A 21671-nucleotide genomic window follows, 5' to 3' on the forward strand; every position below is an offset into this window, starting at 1 on the left:
GAAATTATAAATTACCACTTTTATTTACGGGAAAATAAATGTAGAAATATTCATATTTAGGCGTTATTTTGTTTCGTTTATTCTCCGACGCTATATTTACATCTTTGGGTTCGGCAGCTTACAAAAAGTGGGCGGGGATTGAAATGTTATGATTGTGAAGCGACAATAGATCTATTTTTATACCTGTAAAACCGGTCCTTGATAACAATGTACAGTTATAGTGTAAATTGTATTGGGTGTGCACGGGCCAGGTATGATCACGTTCTGTATGGAGTTATAACACACAACAGATCAGGTAGAATCTTCGATCATTATAAATTTGTTGAATATTTCTTTTTTGGGGGGAGCTGCTAATTTATAATTAAATGAATGATAATTTAATAGTAATACTTATTAAAAATTTATTTTACTTTTATTAATTGTGGTTTTATTTAGGCTATATATATTATGATAATAATTGACAATATCTTAGCAAGTACAGCAAGATTCACACTTTCCACCATCAGTTTGATTTTAAATACAAAATTGCTAACATCATTCATTAGAGTGATAGCCTACATTTAACATGTGAAATTAATTTTAATAAATACAAAGTTGTAAAATTAAAACCAAGTGCTCCTACATGTAGCTAGCTTGTCAGATCAGAAGTTAAAGACTTTGTTGGTATTGTTGATAATTGACAATTATAATGCGATTGATCTTGATTGATACACACCTGTCCATTACGAAAGGTAATGACTTAATGACGACACTGATTATATCATTATGGACACCTGATTATTACCTGATTAAATTAAATGGTGTATTATTCTAATTAAGCTCCCAGAATATTTCCTTTGAAAAGAAATTCCAATTAAGTGCTCATGGCTTGTCATGAGTTCAAATTAATAAGACATTATACATGTATATGTATTTTCATCAAGAAACGGCTTTTAAAATACTACACCAAGATTTTTCTTTTTTAATATAATGCTCTTTCATCAAGAAATGACTTAAAATACAAAATACTATGTTTTTGTCAAGAGAAATTTAATTTGATCAATGTTTTTTTGTTTTTTTTCTAGATTTTTCGTTAAATGTGCTTGAAGATGGAGCACAAGCTCCTGTGTTTGTTTTTTTTAATAGGTAGGTCTTATCATCTTATAATAGAGAGAGAGAGAAATGGGGTTTAACATCCACTCGACACAAGCAAGTTCATCTGGATTTTCTGGCGTAGTTAACCCCCTTGTCAATTGAGCGAGAGAGAGAGAGAGAGAGAGAGAGAGAGAAATGGGGTTTAAAAAACTAGGTCATTTTGGGACTGACATATGGTTCAATTTTACTTCAACAGTTTGCTTGCTCGTAGGGGTCTTTAGCAGGGGGAGGAAACCGGAAGACCTGGAGAAAACCAACGATGTTGGACAGACGACCCTACTCCTTATCACATACAACCGGGGAATGGAAACCATGCCAGTTGACTCAATGACAGACCTTATGATACAACGCGCATGCGCTAACCATTTGGCCATTCAAACCCCATTTCTCTCTCTCTGAAATTTAAATTGGTTGTCTATTTCCTGTAGAAAAAATTCATCCAATTGATTTTCAATTTTCAATCAACTTCCAAAATTATGCCCCTTTGTTATGAAATCTTGTTAGCATTTTATCAATCGGTTTTACAGAGGTATCGCGAAGACTAATAACTCTGTTAAAGATGACTGCCGTATCATGTGACTTCACGCACCATTAACATTGGCTTAATGGTACGTGCAATGTTTACATAAAATGATACTAACCCGGGCAAAATGGTGGCTTTTACTCATTTTACATACCAATATTTTAACATATTTTTCTACATATATTTGAAATGCTTAAAAAAAATGTTCTAGAATTCAATTTGCAGAAGGATAAACGTTAATATTTGGCGCTCATTAAGTCGCATCGATGTCATCCTTATCAGTGACTGTAGCGAATATTCACTGCTGATCAGTGTGGCATTTTATAGGCTGCAATTCTAAAACTTTCTTTCTGAAATTCACATTAGTTGTCTGTCGTAGGGTTTTAAAGAGCTAAATGAATCCATCTCATACAATTTTGATATTATTTTTTTACAGGATCATTATCCCTTTCATCTTGTCAAAACGGTGAGTATAGCTTTTAAATCTGTTTCACAGAAGCCTTTAATGAGCTCTCTAGAAAGTCGGATGGCCGAGATTTAAATTGATTTGAACACCTAAAGATTTAAAACTTTAGCAATAAAATGGATAATTCTTAAAGCGAGAATTTCATATTTTTAAGTTATATTTTTAAAATGTATTAAAATAAAGCCTTTAAATAGATGGTATGTATAAACAGTCCTACCTTGTTAAAGAATAATCCTATTAATCCTATAATTCACTATTGCCAGTTGAGAAAGTGGCAAAAATATCATTTTCAACTTTAAATTCAAACGTTTGAAGATAGCTATTCCATGCGGGGAATAGAAAAACAAGGGAGGTAATTGTGTTATTATTTCCGGGGTGAATGATTTTTAAGTGTGAGAATAATACCTATAATCGTATAATAGTGAGTTGACAACCTATTGAGCAAAAGACATAGAAATAATTATGTTTTGACTTTCTTAGAAAATATGAAATTCTCGCTTTAATGGATCGTCTTGGAACTTGGCATATGTATTCCTTATAACCTAAGGATGACAACTATTAATTTTGGTGCATGTTCCGACCCCCAGGTGCAGAGCCACGCCCAGTTTTTGTGTTTATCATCGTATACAGTCCGCAATTCTGAATGGATCATCTTGGAGCTTGGCATGCATGTGTATGTATTCCTTATCGCCTAAGGATGGCAACTATTGATTGAACCACGCCCATTTTTTGTGTTAAGTGTCTTAAGGCCAGAATTCTAAATGGATTATCTTGGAACTTATTCCTTACACCCTAAAGACGGCAACTATTGATTTTGGTGCATGATCAGCCCCCCCCCCCCCGCCCCTTGGGCAGTGCCACACCCACTTTTTGTTAATATTTTGTCTTTAAATAATCTACAGGTTGCAATTATTAACAGATTTGGATCCAATTTGGCATGATCCGTCATAACATTGTACATGGACCTTCTTGTATTGTTCCATATCCAACCCCCCGGGGCTGAGCCACGCCCAATTTTTCTGCTAATCATCTACAGGCTGCAATTCTGAATAGATTATCTTGGAACTTTGTATATAAATTCCTTATACGGTAAAGAACCCGTCTTCATTAGCTCAGTTTAGGAGCAGAACAGTAGGACGTTAAACCCCATTTCATTTCATTTATACGGTAAAGAAAGCAATTATTTATTTTGGTGCATGCCTTGACGCGCCCAGGAATGTGGATGTATATTGCAGCGGTACCGATGCGCTTGTTGCCTGTTTCAAGGTTCCAAAGAATAGAGCTATACCCCCTTTAAGGCAGGCTAAACGTTTATGGATCGTAATGAGATGAAAATTATTTTGATATTTTTAATTTTTTTTTGTAGCCGCTCCACAATTTCGGACGTTAGCTAGAGATGGTATAGATGGAAACCTGTATGATCGCCTCACTGTCAAGGGAATCGAAGAAAACCTTCCTATTGGTAAGTTAGGGTTAGGGTTAGCTACATTATTTCTTTGTATAAACTGTAGGAGATATCTTTACCCTAAATTATGTCTGGTTGGAAAAAGATGAAACTCCAATAGAATGCACTGTGTAAATAGAAGAGAGAGAGGGAGAGAGAAATGGGGTTTAATGTCCACTCGACACAAACTAGGTCATTTTGGGACTAACATATGGTTCAATTTTATTTCACTAATTCGCTTGCGCGTAGGGGTCTTTAGCAGTGGGAGGAAACCGGAGGACCCGGAGAAAACCCACGAGGTTGGACAGGCGACCCTACTCCTTGTCATGTACAACCGGGGATTCGAAACCACACCAGTTGACTCAATGACAGGCTTTATGATAGAGTTCGCACATGCTAACCATCCGGCCAAAAAATTGAACCATATATTTGTCCCGAAATGACCTAGTTTGTATTGAGTGGAGTTAACTCTCTCTCTCTCTCTCTCTCTCTCTCTCTCTCTCTCTCTCTCTCTCTCTCTCCTCTTCTCTCTCTCTCTCTCTATCTCTCTGTCTGTCTCTCTCTCTCTCTCTCTCTCTCTCTCTCTCTCTCTCTCTCTCTCTCTCTCTCTGTCTGTCTGTCTCTCTCTCTGTCTGTCTCTCTCTCTCTCTCTCTCTCTCTCTCTCTCTCTCTCTCTCTCTCTCTCTCTCTCTCTCTCTCTCTCTCTCTCTCTCTTATTGTGTTTTTTATTTCTATTTTTATTATATTCCAGGTAGTGTTCTTGGTAAACTCAGCTGTACCGATGCAGACGGAGATGCAATAACATACCAGGGTGAAGGACAAACGTTACTTGTCAACGCGACTGGTACCGTTTTTATGAATCGGCTGTTAGATCGAGAGGTATGACACACTAATGGACTCTTAAACATACATTATACAAGAGCTAAATCTGCCAATTGCAGGTCTTTCTTTAGACCTGAAATGTTATATAAATTATTAATTAGACATTGATCAACTTATCCAGACCATAATCAACTCACGATGGCATCGCTAGTCTGCGATATTTTCTGGATTAGAATCCTATCTGCTGCTTAACCCTCATTGATAATTAAATCCAAAAATGGATAATCAAGACTATGTTTTTTATGTACCGACTTTAGTAATGATGATCGAGGCTAGACCCAAAATTCAATCGCTAAAATCTCGGTTCAGAGTGGATCAATTTGACTGAAATTTTCAGCAAATTACCTTTACATTATCTAGTTTTTAACTATTGTAGTGAGAACTGCCAGCTCTTTATCTAATCTCCCATAATGTATGTTTAACATTGACGTCAATGTTAAATTTAACATAAATCGGATTAAAATACAGATCTATATTTCCTTTCGTTTTTTTATACTTTCAATGGCCTGCACTACATGAATATGTGACCAGTCCTTGTGGAAGGTCCCGTTAGAGGTCATACGAGCGTCTTTTGACCCTATGACATTAGACATTTGATTAACCAATCAGCGTCTATGTTTCTAGTGGGTTACCCACAGTTCCGTGAAGGTCACGCCAAAAACTTGCCGTAACAGACCCTTCGAGTGGATAATCCCTCACATCATCCAGAACGCGGGTTATATAACAACCCTTCCAGATCCTAGTGTTGTGAAGACAAGTAAAATGAAATTTTAAACTATAAAAAACGAAACGAAATAGGATCTGTCCTTTAATCAGATAGTTGGGGAGCCACAAGGGATTAGTTAAGCAGGAAGTCTTGGGTTTGTTTCTCGTGTTGGCTGAGAAAGCTCCTCAAGATTTCCCACATGGTTTCCCGGGTGGTGCAGGACAGAAAGGCCAACAGGGGGAAACGACACGAGAAACTCCTGAGGAATTTTCTCGGCTAACACAGGGAACAAACCCAAGACCTTCTGGCTAAATAAACCCCTGTGGCTCCCCAACAATCTGATTAAAGCACAGATCCCATTTCCTTAAAAACCTGGGCGAAAAATTTGAGTTCATAAAAGATGTTTGAAAATATGGACTGTTTCAGATTTTGATCTCTGATGATTGATTTTCTCAATTTGGGATTTTTGTAATACATATGGCCAGATCTAAAGGAGGGGGTGGATGATGGCCCAATGGTTAGCACGGGCGTGCTGTATCATACGGTCTGTCATTGAGTCAACTGGTGGAATTTCGATTTCCCAGTTGTACGTGACAAGGAGTAGGGTCGCCTGTCCAACCTCGTGGGTTTTCTCCGTGTCTTCTGGTTTCCTCCCACTGCTAAAGACCGCTACCCGCAAGTGAATTATTGAAATAAAAGTGAACCATGTGTTGGTCCTGAAATGACCTAGTTTGTGTCCAGTGGATGTTACCCAACTCTATTTCTCTCTCTCTCTCTCTCTCTCTCTCTCTCTCTCTCGCTCTCCATATCTAAAGTTTAATCCTGTTTTTCTGATTCTGTTTTTCAGAACTCGCCAGCTAATTCCGTATCCAATACTGGAGCCCGAATTTTAGTTCATAAATTCTCCTGTATGGACAACCAATTAACGGTAAGTTGAACTTAGTTTTTATTTAGAGATACATTCCTAAGTTTTCATTATGAGATACTTTCCTAAGTTTTCATTTAAAGGTAAATTCCTGAGTTTTCATTTTCATGATGACGGTTTTGGTCTGTGAAAGTGAAATACAATGTACGTCATGTTCTGTTATAATTTGTTGGTGTTTATTTGACTGACATATGTTTTTCTGTCATATACACCCTGTTCTATTATAGATGTGACATATGTTCTTCTGTCATATACACCCTGTTGTATTATAGATGTGACATATGTTCTATTGTCATATACACTCTGTTCTATTATAGATGTGACATGTGCTCTATTATAGATGTGACATTTTCTATTATATGACATATGTTTTATTGTCATATACACCTTGTTCTATTATAGATGTGAAATATGTTCTATTATAGATTTGACATAATTGTTCTTTTGTCATGTACACCTTGTTCTAATATAGATGTGACATGTTCTATTATATGACATATGTTCTATTGTCATATACACCTTATTCTATTATAGATGTGAAATATGTTCTATTGTCATGTACACCTTGTTCTATTATAGATGTGACATAGGTTCTTCTGTCATATACACCCTGTTCTGTTATAAATATGACATATGTTCTACATCATTTTGTTATAAACTAAACTGTTTTTTTTCTCCCTCAGGCGACAGCAGACATAGAGATAACAATAACAGATAAAAATGACAATGCTCCAACCTTTCTTAGCTCTACAGCTTATTCTGGTAGAATACGGGAAGTAAGTGTTATACATGTATATATATTGATATATACCAATAGTTCTATACAGAGAGAGAGAGAGAGAGAGAGAGAGAGAGAAATGGGGTGGACACAAACTAGGTCATTTCGGGACTAACATATGGTTTAATTTTATTTCAATAGCAGTGGGAGGAAACCGGAGGACCCGGAGAAAACCCACAAAGTTGGACAGGCGACCCTAATCCTTGTCACGTACAACCGGGGAATCGAAACCACACCAAATGAAATGAAAAGTGGTTTAACGTCCAACTGTTCTGCTCCGACTGGGCTAATGAAGACGGGCATACGCCATACATATGAACTTTCTCAGCCAATGCAGGGATCGAACACCCACTTAGCCAAAGAATATAAGAAAATGAATATAAGGCGCGTGTTTGATTTAATCAAATTCTCTTTTAAATCCCCAGACCTCACGGCAAACTTAAAGTTGTCTAAACTCCTGACACCCCCCGTTAAAAAATCCTGAATACGCCCCTAAATCCTTGTCACGTTCAACCGGGGAATCGAAACCACGCCAGATCTGTATTTTAATCTGATTGAGGTATTTATGTAGATTAGTTAAACACTACATGTATGTATTTTTTGGCTATTTTAGGATGCTGTACCAGGAATAACAACACTTCTACCAGGGTTGGTCATACAGGTAGTGGATACAGATCGTGGTTTAAATGCTGTCGTTGATATTTCCTGTTTTGCAGATGATGTACAGGTATATCTAATTCCTTTAATTAATTGTCCAGAGATAAAAGTTAAATGAAATAAATCCTACATTAATGACAAGGGGAAATCCTCCATCCGACACCAATGACAAGGGGAAATCCTCCATCCTACACTAATGACAAGGGGAAATCCTCCATCCTACACTAATGACAAGGGGAAATCCTCCATCCTACACTAATGACAAGGGGAAATCCTCCATCCTACACTAATGACAAGGGGAAATCCTCCATCCTACACTAATGACAAGGGGAAATCCTTCATCCTACACTAATGACAAGGGGAAATCCTTCATCCTACACTTATGACAAGGGGAAGTCCTCCTTCCTACACTAATGACAAGGGAAAATCCTCCATCCTACATTAATGACAAGGGGAAGTCCTCCATCCTACACTAATGACAAGGGGAAATCCTCCATCCTACACTAATGACAAGGGGAAATCCTCCATCCTACACTAATGACAAGGGGAAATCCTCCATCCTACACTAATGACAAGGGGAAATCCTCCATCCTACACTAATGACAAGGGGAAATCCTCCATCCTACACTAATGACAAGGGGAAATCCTCCATCCTACACTCATGTCTTTCTCACTGAAATTGCCTCTTTGAGACATGGAAATATAATGAAAAGAAATGAAACAGATTTAATGTCCTACTGTTCTTACGAAGACGGGAAATTTTACCTGGACAGTGGCGCTACGGCCTACTCCTATATCAAATTCCAACTGCCAAAGGATCTTTTGTGTGTACGCTAATCTTTACATGGTACACGAACAACTAGACAGCTATCCTTATCAGGCCCTCCGTCCTGCACCACTGACAAGGGAAAACTACCCCAGAAAATCCTGATGAACTTTCTTGTCCAACACCGGGAATGATACCGCGACCTCCAGACTAGCGAAAAAGCGTCTTATTTTGCCACCATGGCTCCTTATTTGGAAATACTGGGCATATGATGTGGATCGTGGATGTATATTGTGAAACAATTTTCCTCTGTCGTTAGTTTCTTCTCAAAAAACTCTCAGAAAACTTGTATTATGACAAGACAAGGATTCCTGTTTGTTTTTAGCAAAATCTGAAAAATAATTTTAGAGGCATGCCCCTTAAACATACATTATGCAAAAGCTAAATCTGTCTATTGCAGGTCTTCCTTTAGGCCTGAAATGTTATCTAAATTATTAATTAGGCATTTATTAACCTATCTAGACCTTAATCAACTCTAGATGGCATCGCTAGCCTGCGATCTTTAGTGGATTATGAGCCGATTTACTGGATAACTTTCCTTCACAATTTAACAATTAAATGGATAATCGAGACTATGCTGTTTATCGTTGTGACTTTAGTAATGATGGTCGAGGCTAGGTTGAAATTTCAATCGCTTAGTTTTCGGTTCATAGTGGATCAATTTGAATGAAATTTTCAGCAAATGGCGTTTACATTATCTAGTTTTTAACTATTATAGTAAGAACTGCCAACTCTTTATCGAATCTCCCATAATGTATCTTCAATACAAAATAAAGGCTACCGTTTCTAATTTGACCGGGGGGGTTGGGTGGCTGAATGGTTAGAGTGCGCGCGCTGTATCATAAAGTCTGTCATTGAGTCGACTGGTGTGGTATTGAGTAGGGTCGCCTGTCCAACCTCGTGGGTTTTCTCTGTGTCCTCCGGTTTCTTCCCACTGCTAAAGACCCCTACGCGCAAGCGAATTATGTTAATAAAATTAAACCATATGTTAGTCCCGAAATGACCTAGTTTGTGTCAAGTGGACGTTAAACCCCATTTCTCTCTCTCTCTCTCTCTCTAATTTGACCTTGTTATGTACTTGTATTTTTATTCAGGCTGAAGAAGCTTGTGATTACTTTGGTGTGACCTCGATACAAACGGGGGAAGGTAGATACAACTCTACAATCTATCTAAAAAAACAAGTTGATTATGAAACTCAAAGAGGTTATACGATGACTCTCTTAGCTAAGGTAAGTAACTCTTTCAATCTGATTAAAACACAGATCCTATTTCGTTTTTTTTTTTTTTTTATAGTTCAAAATTTCGTTTTACTAGGATCTGGAAGACTTGTTGTTATTGACGCGTTCTGGATGATGTGAGGGATTAGCCAATGAAACGGTCTGTTACGGCACATTTTTGGCGTGAGGTGCAAGGAACTGTGGGTGACCCATTACAAACATCATTGTTGATTGGTTAATCAAATGTCTGACGTCATAGGGTCAAAAGCCGCTCGTATGACCTCTGATGCAATCTTCCACTACAACTTGTCAGACTCGAGCTATGATCAAGGCCAGGGTAGATAATTTGAAATCGAGAAAACCCCATGGATTAACCCAGGGTATAGTGAAGTAGAACAGAATGAAAACACTGGGGATACCGAGGACAGCCCCAAGGGTTAGGGTTAGGTTTAAGGTTAATCTTTGCTGCAATCTTTTAATGAGCATCTTTTTAATCCGGTTACATCCAAGTCGGAAGATTATTTACAAAAGACATTTAGATTATGTGTTTTTAAAGGCTCAATACCACTCTTGTTGTAACTGAACAATATGTCCCAATCTTTATTCTGGTCAACAAATTGCACTATTTTACAATATTCCAAAATTAATTGATGATACAAATTTCATCTTAACACACCTAATTTAAAAAAATTGGAAAAATTCAACTAAATGATTTGAAAAGCCTGACGTAAAGCTTTTCAAATGTGATTTGGATTTAAAAATATTTTTGAACCCTCTGGACAAGTAAAATAGGATTTAATGGATAATTTACACAACAGGTAAGACACTAACACATCTAGTACTTAGAATAAGGCTATTATTTATTTTCTGGAGCTGTCAAGCCAGCCAGAGTGTTATTGTCCCTTTAAATTAAATTTTACAATATAATTTTGGTACATTTTAACATGAATTATGCCATGGAAAATTTGATATTGTTTCCCGAGAATTGCGGATGAATTGAAATGAAATGCAATGCAATGAAATGGGGTTTAACGTCCTACAGTTCTGCTTCAATTGGGCTAATGAATACGTGTATACATATATACTATACAAAATTTAATGAGGAAATTTTGTGCAGACAACGGCGCTATTGTCTACTCTTAAATTGAATTCTAACTGCTAACGGAAATGAAGTGAAATAAAATGGGGTTTAACATCCTACTGGTCTAATGAAAATGGGTATATGCCATGCAGTGTGTTATGAGGGAAATTTGGCCCGGGCAGCGGCACTATGGCCTACTCTTATATGGAATTTCAACTGCCAAAGGACCTCAGTTTTTGATCCCATCCGAACAACTAGACAGCTGTCCTTGTCAGGCTCTCCTTCCTGCACCACTGACAAGGGGAAACCATGTCAGAAAATCCCAATGATCATTTACGTGCATGCCAAAGGACCTCTGTTTTTCGTCCTATCCAAACAACTAGAATTGCTGATGACTTCAATGTTTTGATTGCTATGTTTATTGTCCTATCCAAACAACTAGAATGTTTTGATTGCTATGTTTATTGTCCTTACCAAACAACTAGAATGTTTTAAATGCTATGTTTGTAGGATCGAGGTGTAGCAGGAGAAAAACGTTTTAATTCAACAGCCAATGTTTTAATAGAAGTCCAAGATACCCAGGATTCGCCGCCAGAATTTCTCAATGTTCCTCTGACAATTTACGTACAGGAAAACATTGCTATTGTAAGTATTTAGAACAGTCATTGTTTTTTAAGGCGAGCTCTTGTATAATGTATGTTTGATAAATGAAATCAAATTCATCTTTGAATCCACTGAAAGATATAATGGGCAAATCCTAGGAGAAAAAAATGCAATGAAATGAAATGGGTTTAACGTCCTACTGTTCCACTCCAACTGGGCTAATGAAAACCGGCATACGCCATACAGTGTGCTATGAGGGAAATTTTGCCCGGGTTGCAGCACTATGGCCTACTCTTTTATTGAATTCCAACTGCCTATGGATCTTTTACGTGCACGCTAATATATACATAGAACCTCAGAGATATTCTTTGAATGGCATTTAGTAATTGGAACATCAAAATGTTTGAATCATTCCATTCTAGTTCTGACCATTAAGACTTGTGAACACGATTTAGGAAAAACTTAAAAGATTTAGTAGGAATATTTGTTTATGGTTCAGAAAGAACAGTTTCCAAATTTTTATTTTTATTTTGAAATCGAACCAGTAATTTCGTCCACGTTTATTAATGGGAAACTTTTTGTGAATCAATGTATTAATTTATTTTATTATTTAGGGAACCTCTTTAACTCCGTCAATATCAGCACAGGATCAAGATCAAGGTGCTCCAAGAGCTGTAGATATCTCTATCGTTAATGGTAAGTATGCGTGGAACCTCTTGATCAAGGTGCTCCGAGAGCTATAGATATCTCTATCCGTAACGATAAGTATGCGTGGTACCTTTTGCTGTATGGTACCTGATGTTATTTATAATATGTTGTCATGGAAATCTATTAATCTACAAGGGGGGTTGGATGGCCGAATGGTTAGCATGTGCGGGTTGTATCATAAGGTCTGTATTGAGGTCCCACACTTGACAGTCTGACTACTTTGTGTGAAGTTGAGGGGGGGTGTATGGCCGAATGGTTAGCATGTGCGCGTTGTATCATAAGGTCTGTCATTGAATCAACTGGCATGGTTTCGATGCCCCAATTGTACGCGACAAGGAGTAGGGTTGCCTGTCCAACCTCATGGGTTTTCTCTGGGTCCTCCGACTTCCTCCTAGTACCAAAGACCCAGATGCGCAAGCGATTTATTGAAATAAAATTGAACTATGTGTTAGTCCCGAAATGACCTAGTTTGTGTCGAGTGGATGTTAAACCACATCTCTCTCTCTCTCTCTCTCTCTCTCTCTCTCTCTCTCTCTCTCTCTCTCATTGTGAAACAGGAACTTTTATCCAATAATATGGACATTTTTAGTGCTTGAATTTTTAATAGCGAAAAAAAACAAAACAAATAATACTTATTTTCGTTTTCAGATACTAAGGGCCTGTTTCGGATGGGACCATCAACACCTATTGATGTGACAAATAAAGCTTATCAAGCATCAGTTTTAACCAGACAACCTATAGACAGAGAAGAACTACAAGGAAGATATATTTTCCAAGTCCGGGTATATCACTTTTTTAGTTACATGCTTTTCGTTCTTCAACTTAAAGTAGCTAAGTCTCTAACTCAATATCATTCAGAGTCTTCGATATTGAAAACACAAAATATTTGTCAATTTAAATCAACATTGATGTTGTGATCTAACCGGGAAAAGATGGGCTTCTGATATCTAATATTTAAGACAAAATAAACATTTTACCATTGGTACACGAATTGCCATTTGTAACAAGGAACTCAAAGAAAGAGGCTAGACATATTCCACAAGTCTTGTCAAACACTGACGCCATATTCTTATCTGGAGAGCATGCCCTATAAATACTATCGGTGTAGACTGGAATAATCAAACGCTAGAGGTTGCCATTCGAAACATCGATGCGGGTCATTTTTGAAACCGGGTTAGTGAGGACAGGCAAACACCATGCAGTGGGCACTGATGCTTGGACATCGTCAACACTGTGAAGGATTATTTTACGAATAAATAGACGATTGTTGCCGGGGGCCCCCAATCTGATTAAAATACAGATCTATATATTGTTTCATTTTTATACTTTCGATGGTCTACATTACATGAAGATCTGACCGGTTGTACTGGAAGGTTGTGTCAGGGGTTGTAGGAGCGGCTTCTGACGTTTCTAGTGGTTTACACACAGTTCCGTGCATTGCACACCAAGAACTTGCCGTATATCAGACCGTTCCATTGGCTAATCTCTCACTTCAACCAGAACACCAGTAATATAACAACTCTTCCAGATCCTAGTGTAGTAAAGACATATAAAACAAAATTTTGAACTATAAAAAACGAAACGAAATAGGATCTGTTCTGTAATCAGATTGCGGGCCCCCCCACCCCGCATCCTACGCCACAGAGAAATGGAAACCATGCTGAGTCAGTCTCCTCCACGGATCCACGATGCCCTCCATTTCTCACAGCACATCAATTTAAACATCTTTTATAATTCTTGTGATATTTCCAGGCAGAAGAGTTATATCCCAATGGAACTAAAAGCGGAATTTTCGAGGATTCTGATGTCACTGTCAACATACTGGATGAGAATGATAACCAGCCTACCTTCCAGAACACAAATTATAATGTCAATTTAACCGAAATGGATTCAAATGGAACTCAGACGAACAGTCAAGTACCTAATTTGAATATTCAAGTCACTGATAAGGATGATGTAAGTTAAGTTTAAATATTTTTTGAGAGAGAGAGAGAGAGAGAGAGAGAGAGAGAGAGAGTTAACTCCACTCAACACAAACTAGGTCATTTCGGGACTAATATATGGTTCAATTTTTTGGCCGAATGGTTAGCACGTGCGGACTGTATCATAAAGCCTGTCATTGATTGAGTCAACTGGCGTGGTTTCGAATCCCCGGTTGTACATGACAAGGAGTAGGGTTGCCTGTCCAACCTCGTGGGTTTTCTCCGGGTTCTCCGGTTTCCTCCCACTATTAAAGACCCCTACGTGCAAGCGAATTATTGAAATAAAATTGAACCATATGTTAGTCCCGAAATGACCTAGTTTGTGTCGAGTGGACATTAAACCCAATTTCTCTCTCTCTCTTCCCTATTTACAGAGAGAGAGAGAGAGAGAGAGAGAGAGAGAGAGAGAGAGTTTGATTTGTGGTTTAAGTCCGTGTGACACAAACTTGATCATTGTGATTTAATTATATTTCAATAATTCACATGCACACAGGGATCTTTAGCAGGTTCAAGGAGTTTTAAAGAGGCCTAACTAGGACTGCTTCAAACAGTCACTAGGTCTAAAGGGTTAACACGAGTCCGCTTCACAGTACTAGTATACCGTTCTTGAATAGTTCACAGTACTAGTATACTGTTCTTGAATAGTTCACAGTACTAGTATACTGTTCTTGAATAGATCACAGCTAGTCACATGACTAAGGATGTTTGAAGTGGCAAAGGAAGCGATAGTTTAGGCAGTTTTGGGCGCTGCAGGCTTAATTATTATTCATCATTACACAAAAATATAACTCACAATAACGTGGGTCAGTGGGGGAAGTGTGGATTATTACATCAGTTCAGTTTCAGGAGTATTTTAGGTGGCTTCAGGAGTATTTTAGGTGAGTTCAGAAGTATTTTAGGTGAGTTCAGGAGTAGTTTAGGTGAGTTCAGATAATTGCATTATTTTGTTGTTCTTTAACTTTTATTATTGTTTTTAAGATGATGTTTTTTGTAACTTTCAGTCCAGTAATGCTAATTACTATGTAACGATTGGTAGGCAGACCTATCCTGGTGCCTTCCGTGTCTCACCTAGCGACAATTCTACAGGAACAACGGCCGTTAACATGCTGATTTTGAATTCCGACTTTCTGGATTTTGATAATCCAAATTACAGACGACAAATTGTGGTGGTAAGTACCAGTGTTACAGTTACATATATACCATCGCCTCATTTCAACAGGAACCGCAACTCTTCGCTGAACCATACTGTTCTCCAGCGTTGCTGTGGCCATACTCTGTGTGTCTGAACCCATTGAAGTCGGATTTGATGATGTCCATGTATTTCAAAACGACAGCTCTAAGAGGACGTCTGTCTCGTAATACGGTTTCATGTAGGCGTCTATGGACTGTCTGGTCTGAGATCCTACGCCATCCAGGAATTGATACTGCAGTAGAGGTCACTGGTGTGAGCCGTTTCCGCAAATAACGTAACCAGATGTGATGATCCAGGGCACGCCAATGTATACACTGTTCTTCGCCCCATCCGAACGACTAGACAGCTGTCCTTGAAGGACCCTCCGTCCTGCACCACTGACAAGTCGAAACCACCTTGGAAAATTACGATGAACTTTCTCAGCCAATGCAGGGATCGAACACGTGACCTCCAGGCTAGCGAGCCAGCGTCTTACCCACTTATGCACCGTGGCTTCCAATAAGAATCCTGTGGTTGTTTATTAATCAAAACCCTCAAGAACAAAATAGATTTAGCCTTAGATTCATGTCTTGTATATGTATTTATTATTTTAGATTGAAGCGAGGGAACTGACTTCTTCTCAGTCAACCCCAAAAACATCAAGTGCAACAGTTACCATTAATTTACTGGATTTGAACGACAATTCACCTATTTTTGCACAGGCGCAATATGAACGAACATTACGAGAGGATTCAGCTATTAATACACCTATAATCACTATAACGGTATTTATTATTATTATTATTATTATTATTTAATGTATAATGATTAATTTTTGAACAGTGGTCAAGAAATTAAATACCCGAAATTGGCCACTTATTATCAACAATAAATGGTCAGTTTTAAACTGTACACAAGTACAAATTAGTTAATTTTTGGTGATTATTTATGAATTTCTAATTAAAGATTTGATATTAAACGAATGTGAAAGAAATTAGTGCTAAATACACAAGATTAAATGATACCTAGGTCACAGTGTAGTTCTTGTCTACCATATCATTAGCAGACATCAGACCAGGGCTTTCACTTCAAAATTTTTACTGTCGGTCATTTTTGATAACGCATGAAAACTTTACAAAATAAATTCATATTTCATGTTTTTTAGTCACATGTCTATACCACTTTGTCAGCATGGTGTACACAAAAAATTATATATTGGACTTAAAATTAAAATATTATTAAGGCTTATGATAGTTATTTATTAATGAAATATTCTCTTTTGGCTGAGTGAGACCTTTAAGTAAATACAACTTAAGTTTTAGATTTCTTTAACAAATACATGTGTTATGTGGTTTTATGGTCGTCCTTCATGAGACGCCAAATAATTGCAAATTACATGTGTAAGAAAAAACAAAATCTAGTTTTTAGGATACTACCATTTTTATCAGGTTAAACAGACTGGCTAAAATCATTAAACATGTGCAAGAGCTAAATCTGCCTATTGCAGGTCTTTCTTTAGGCCTAAAATGTTATCTAAATTATTAATTTGACATTAATTAACTTATGCAGACTATAATCAACTCTCGATGGCATCGTTAGCTTGCGATATTTACAGGATTAGGATCTGATTTGCTGCTCAACTTCCATTCATGATTAAATCATGAAATGGATAATCGAGACTATGTTTTTTATTGTACTGACTTTAGTAATGATGATCAAGGCTAGGCCTAAAATTCAAACGCTAAATTCTTGGTTTAGAGCGGATCAATTTGACTTAAATTTTTTAGCAAATTCCCTTTACATTATCTAGTTTTTAACTATTATAGTGAGAACTGCCAGCTCTTTATCTAATCTGCCATAATGTATCTTTAAATTGTAAAATTGTTTTACTTTGCTAAAGGCTACAGATAAAGATGAGGGTGAAAATGGAAGAATTACGTACAGCTTACGAGGAACGGATCTAGAAGTGTGAGTATAAATAAGCTTTACTCGGATTTGAACCCCCCCAAAAAATAAATAACCGGCGTAAAAAATCAATTTAAGTAAGTCTTAGATCAGAGGCATTTTTCAGGCCTTGAAAACTACAAAGTAGAATCTCAGAGGGAGAGAGAGACAGAGAGAGAGAGACAGAGAGAGATTTCAGATCTTGAAAACTACAAAGTTGAATCTCTTAAATGAAGTAACTCCACTCAACACAAACTAGGTCATTTCATGACTAACATATGGTTCAATTTTATTTGAATAATTCGCTTGCACGTAGGGGTCTTTAGAGGACCCAGAGAAAACCCATGAGATTGGACAGGCAACCCTACTCCTTGTCACATACAACCAGGGAATCGAAACCAGGCCAATTGACTTAATGACAGACATTATGCAAAATGAAAGACAAACTTACAATAAAACAGAAGGGAAAACGACAAAAACACAAAATAAATTTTAAAAATTTTCTTTTAGCAATATTACAAGAAAGACACAATACAAATAATGTGACAGGCTTTGACGGTGGCCGTATGCTAAATGGCGTCTCTGAGATATTTAACATTATTTTTTTTTTAAAACAGGTTTAACCTGAACAGTGCTACAGGTGAAATCCGGCTCAGACAGACTTTGGATTATGAAACACAAACCGAATATCCAGTTATTCTGGTAGCTCGTGATAATGGGCTACCACCAAGAGAATCAACCAAAACTTTTACACTAAAAGTTTCTGACTTCAATGATCTGGGACCACAGTTCATACAAGATTCGTATCAAACATATGTATTTGAAACCAGTCTACAGTTGCAACCAGCAGTAACAGTTCAGGTAAGTGGTAAAAACAGTCTCAGTGTCGAGGCCAAATAAATTTACTCATTAGTTCTTTGGAGTCTAGGGTGCAGGTGGCCCAAATGGTTAGCACGTGCGCGCTGTATCATGAAGCCTGTCATTGAGTCAACTGACGTGGTTTCAAATCCCCGGTTGTACGTGACAAGGAATAGGGTCGCCTGTCCAACCTCGTGGGTTTTCTTCGGGTCCTCTGGTTTACTCCCACTGCTAAGACCCCTACACGCAAACGAATTATTGAAATAAAATTAAACCATATGTTAGTCCCAAAATGACCTAGTTTGTGTCGAGTGGATGTTAAACCCCATTTCTCCCTCTCTCTTTGGAGTCTAGGATGCAGGTGGCCCAAATGGTTAAACATTTGCACTTTAGATCATAAGATCTTGTCATTGAGTCAGTTTTCATTCCCCACTTGTATGTGGGTTTTCTCATTGTCCTCTGGTTTCCTCCAACTGCAAAATCAAATTATTAGGATAAATTTGAACCATGACTCTCAATTCACTGACCCAATACTTGAAAATTGGAGTCATGAGAGAGCCTTATGTAGAAATAATGTCATCAGACATTTCATCTAAAATGAAAAGCATGTGTTTTACACGGAATTCATCGTGGCAGTATATCAGTTGTAATGACTGAGCAGAAAAATGAGGTTTAACCTCCACTCAACACAAACTAGGTCATTTTGGGACTAACCTATGGTTCAATTTTATTTCAATAACTCACTTGCACGTAGGAGTCTTTAGTTAGCAGTGGGAGAAAACCCACGAGGTTGGACAAGTGACCCTACTCCTTCCACGTACAACCGGGGAATCAAAATCCCGCCAGTTGACTCAATGACAGACCTTATGATACAGCGCGCAAGTGCTAACCATTCGGCCATCCACCCACCCCACCCCCTCATTAATAGAGAGGTATCGCAACTGTCCAGTTACACTTACGTTTACATTAAGATAAGTCTAACTGTACATTATGACGTTTCACTTAATTCACACTTACAGTTACACCTAGAAGGTGGCAGCACAAAACTGGTCCATGATCTTGATCGGCCGTTATCACCGATAGATTCTTGAAGATGAGATTACTAAAAGCATGCATGTTTTGTCTCAGCCTCTTATTTTGTCTACATGAAGGAGAAGGGCCTCTCTGTGGATTTAGTTCGTAAAAACCACGATTCAGAGAAAAAATATGGACAGGATTATAGAAATTAAACAAGATTTAGCTAAGTGTTGCTATCCAGCAGACACACTTGTATGATTTGCGCTTCACGTCACAAAAATTGATTACGTTTTAAGTGTAAATGTAAGTGTTAATATAAATGTAAAGTTGCGAAACCTCTGTAATATTTCCAAACTGATTCATTTATTGAGCCAGCATCTTACTCACTTGTTTTATTTATTGTATTCCAGGCAACTGATCCTGAAGATCCAACTGGTGTGGTAACGTATCGAATTATTGCTGGCAACATAAACAATGCATTTAGTATTGATCCCAATTCAGGGGTGTTAACTCTAACTAAAAATATTGATTACGATGACACACCTGGTCAATCGGGCAAGTAAGTAGATCATCATTTTAAGCAGGTAAGACACTGGCTCGCCGAAGGTTGTGGGTTCACTCCTGGCATTGGCCAAGAATATTCATTGGGATTTTCTGACGTCATCTCCCCCTTGTCAGTGATGCAGGATGGAGGGCCTGACAAGGACAGCTGTCTAGTCGTTCTGATGATGTGATGAAAAACCGAAGTCTTATGTACACATTGACGTGCACATAAAAGATCCCTTGGCAGTTGGAATTCGATATAAGAGTAGACCGTAGTGCCGCTGTCCAGGTAAATGCCCATCTTCATTAGCCCAGTCAGAGTAGAACAGCAGGACGTTAAAGTCCATTTAATTCCATTTCATTTCAAATCAGTGGGGTTGAATGGCCGAATGGTTGGCATGTGCACGCTGTATCATAAGGCCTGTCATTGAGTCAACTGGCGTGGTTTCGATTCCCCGGTTGTACGTGACAAGGAGTAGGATCGCCTGTCCAGCCTCGTGAGTTTTCTCCGAGTCCTCCGGTTTCCTCCCATTGCTAAAGACCCGTACGCGCAAGTGAATTATTGAACTAAAATTAAACCATATGTTAGTCCCGAAATGACCTGGTTTGTGTCAAGTGGACAATAAACTATCTTCTCTCTCTCTCACTCTCTCTCTTGCTCTCTGTCTCACTCTCTCAGACTATTTATAAAGAATAAATTATTTTTTAAATCAGAATTGAGTTGATTGTCGAAGCTAGTGATCGAGGTTTGAATGGTGAAGCTGGATTACAGACTAATACTACTGTAACCGTCAATGTACAGGTAAGTTAATTATGATTCTTATAAAAAAGATGGTCAGGAGTTGGGGTCGGGTACAGTAATACGCCCTTAAAAAAGTATCAAATGATGATAATCCCTCAAATGACATTCAGAGTTAATTGAGATAACTTTCAGAGATGAGGAAGGGCATACGCCATACAGTGTGCTATGGGGGACATTTTGCCTGGGCAGTGGCACTATGGCCTACTTTATATCAAATTCCAACTGCCAAGGGATCTTTTACATGCTCGCCAATGTATAAACGGGACCTTGATTTTCGTCCCATCCAAACGACTAGACAGCTGTCCTTGTCAGGCCCTTAGTCCTGCACCACTGACAAAGGGAAACCACGTCGAAAAGTCCTGATGAACTTTCTCGGCCAATACAGGGATTGAACACCCGACCCCCAGACTAGCGAGCCAGCGTCTTAGACATTTAGTCACCGTGGATCCCGCATTTTGCACATAACGCAGACAATTAACGTGCATGATATAACAACATGACAGAGTAAAATATAAAACAATAATTTTAAAGATATTGATAAATACCAGGAATTATAAATAAGATGGTACTTCTTGACTTGTGATTTAAAAACAGAAACTGATACGATTTGTCTGATATAAAGAGGAAGTTTGTTTTTGCGATGCTCGTATTAACTTGTTAATCGAACTATTGACCAGACATAAGTTGAAAACCTGCCCCCCCCCCCCCCCCCGGGCAAATGCTTAGTGTACCCATGCAGTAAGACAGCCCTGCTTGCCTGTCATTTAACTTAATTTGTTTGTTTTTATTTTTACAGGATGAAAACAATAATAGCCCCATATTCAACCCACCATCTTATAGTAAAACCATATCAGAAGTCGCCCTTTCAGGTAATACACAAAATATTACACTTCTTTAGCAAGAGAAATGAAATCACATAAAATGAAATGGGGTTTAACGTCCTACTGTTCTGCTCCAAACTGGGCTAATGAAAACGGGCATACGCCATACAGTGTGCTATGAGGCAAATTTTGCCCAGACAGCAGCACTACGACCTACTCTTATATCGAATTCCAACTGTCAAGGGATCTTTTACGTGCATGCCAATATGTATCACCTGGTAAATGTACATATAGACTACCCCCATTTTACCCTTTAGATCCTGGTACACATAAATATAGACTACCCCCAGTTAACCCTTTATCACCTGGTACATGTAAATATAGACTACCCCTAGTTAACCCTCTAGTACCTGGTACATGTAAATATAGACTACCCCCAGTTAACCCTTTATCACCTGCTACATGTAAATATAAACTACCCCCAGTTAACCCTTTAGATCCTAGTACATGTAAATATAGACTACCCCCAGTTAACCCTTCATCACCTGGTAAATGTACATATAGACTACCCCCAGCTAACCCT

General features: G+C 38.1%; 1 protein-coding gene across 1 annotated transcript; it reads left to right on the top strand.

Annotated features, from left to right (window-relative positions):
• The first annotated feature begins 214 nt into the window (after window positions 1-214).
• Window positions 215-20276, top strand: LOC126812414 (cadherin EGF LAG seven-pass G-type receptor 1). The gene is made up of 19 exons (XM_050538789.2): window positions 215-295; window positions 1065-1125; window positions 2094-2123; window positions 3490-3585; window positions 4319-4446; window positions 6003-6083; window positions 6764-6856; window positions 7472-7585; window positions 9436-9570; window positions 11150-11284; window positions 11857-11938; window positions 12599-12732; window positions 13703-13906; window positions 14934-15101; window positions 15718-15888; window positions 17004-17071; window positions 17665-17908; window positions 19333-19481; window positions 20180-20276. The coding sequence occupies exons 2-19, from the start codon at window positions 1077-1079 to the stop codon at window positions 20274-20276; spliced, it is 2178 nt and encodes a 725-aa protein (XP_050394746.1). The 5' UTR covers window positions 215-295; window positions 1065-1076.
• Window positions 20277-21671: the final 1395 nt, after the last annotated feature.

This window comes from Patella vulgata, chromosome 2 (assembly GCF_932274485.2).
Source record: "Patella vulgata chromosome 2, xgPatVulg1.2, whole genome shotgun sequence".
NCBI classification, from domain to species: Eukaryota; Metazoa; Mollusca; class Gastropoda; family Patellidae; genus Patella; species Patella vulgata.

Bases quoted from the DNA above. Each gene is read 5' to 3' on its own strand.
- LOC126812414 (XM_050538789.2), top strand. From the start codon at position 1,077: ATGTGCTTGAAGATGGAGCACAAGCTCCTGTGTTTGTTTTTTTTAATA. The intron at 11,939-12,598 runs GTAAGTATGCGT...TTTCGTTTTCAG, and splicing joins AGATATCTCTATCGTTAATG to ATACTAAGGGCCTGTTTCGG. The intron at 17,072-17,664 runs GTGAGTATAAAT...TTTTTAAAACAG, and splicing joins CGAGGAACGGATCTAGAAGT to GTTTAACCTGAACAGTGCTA.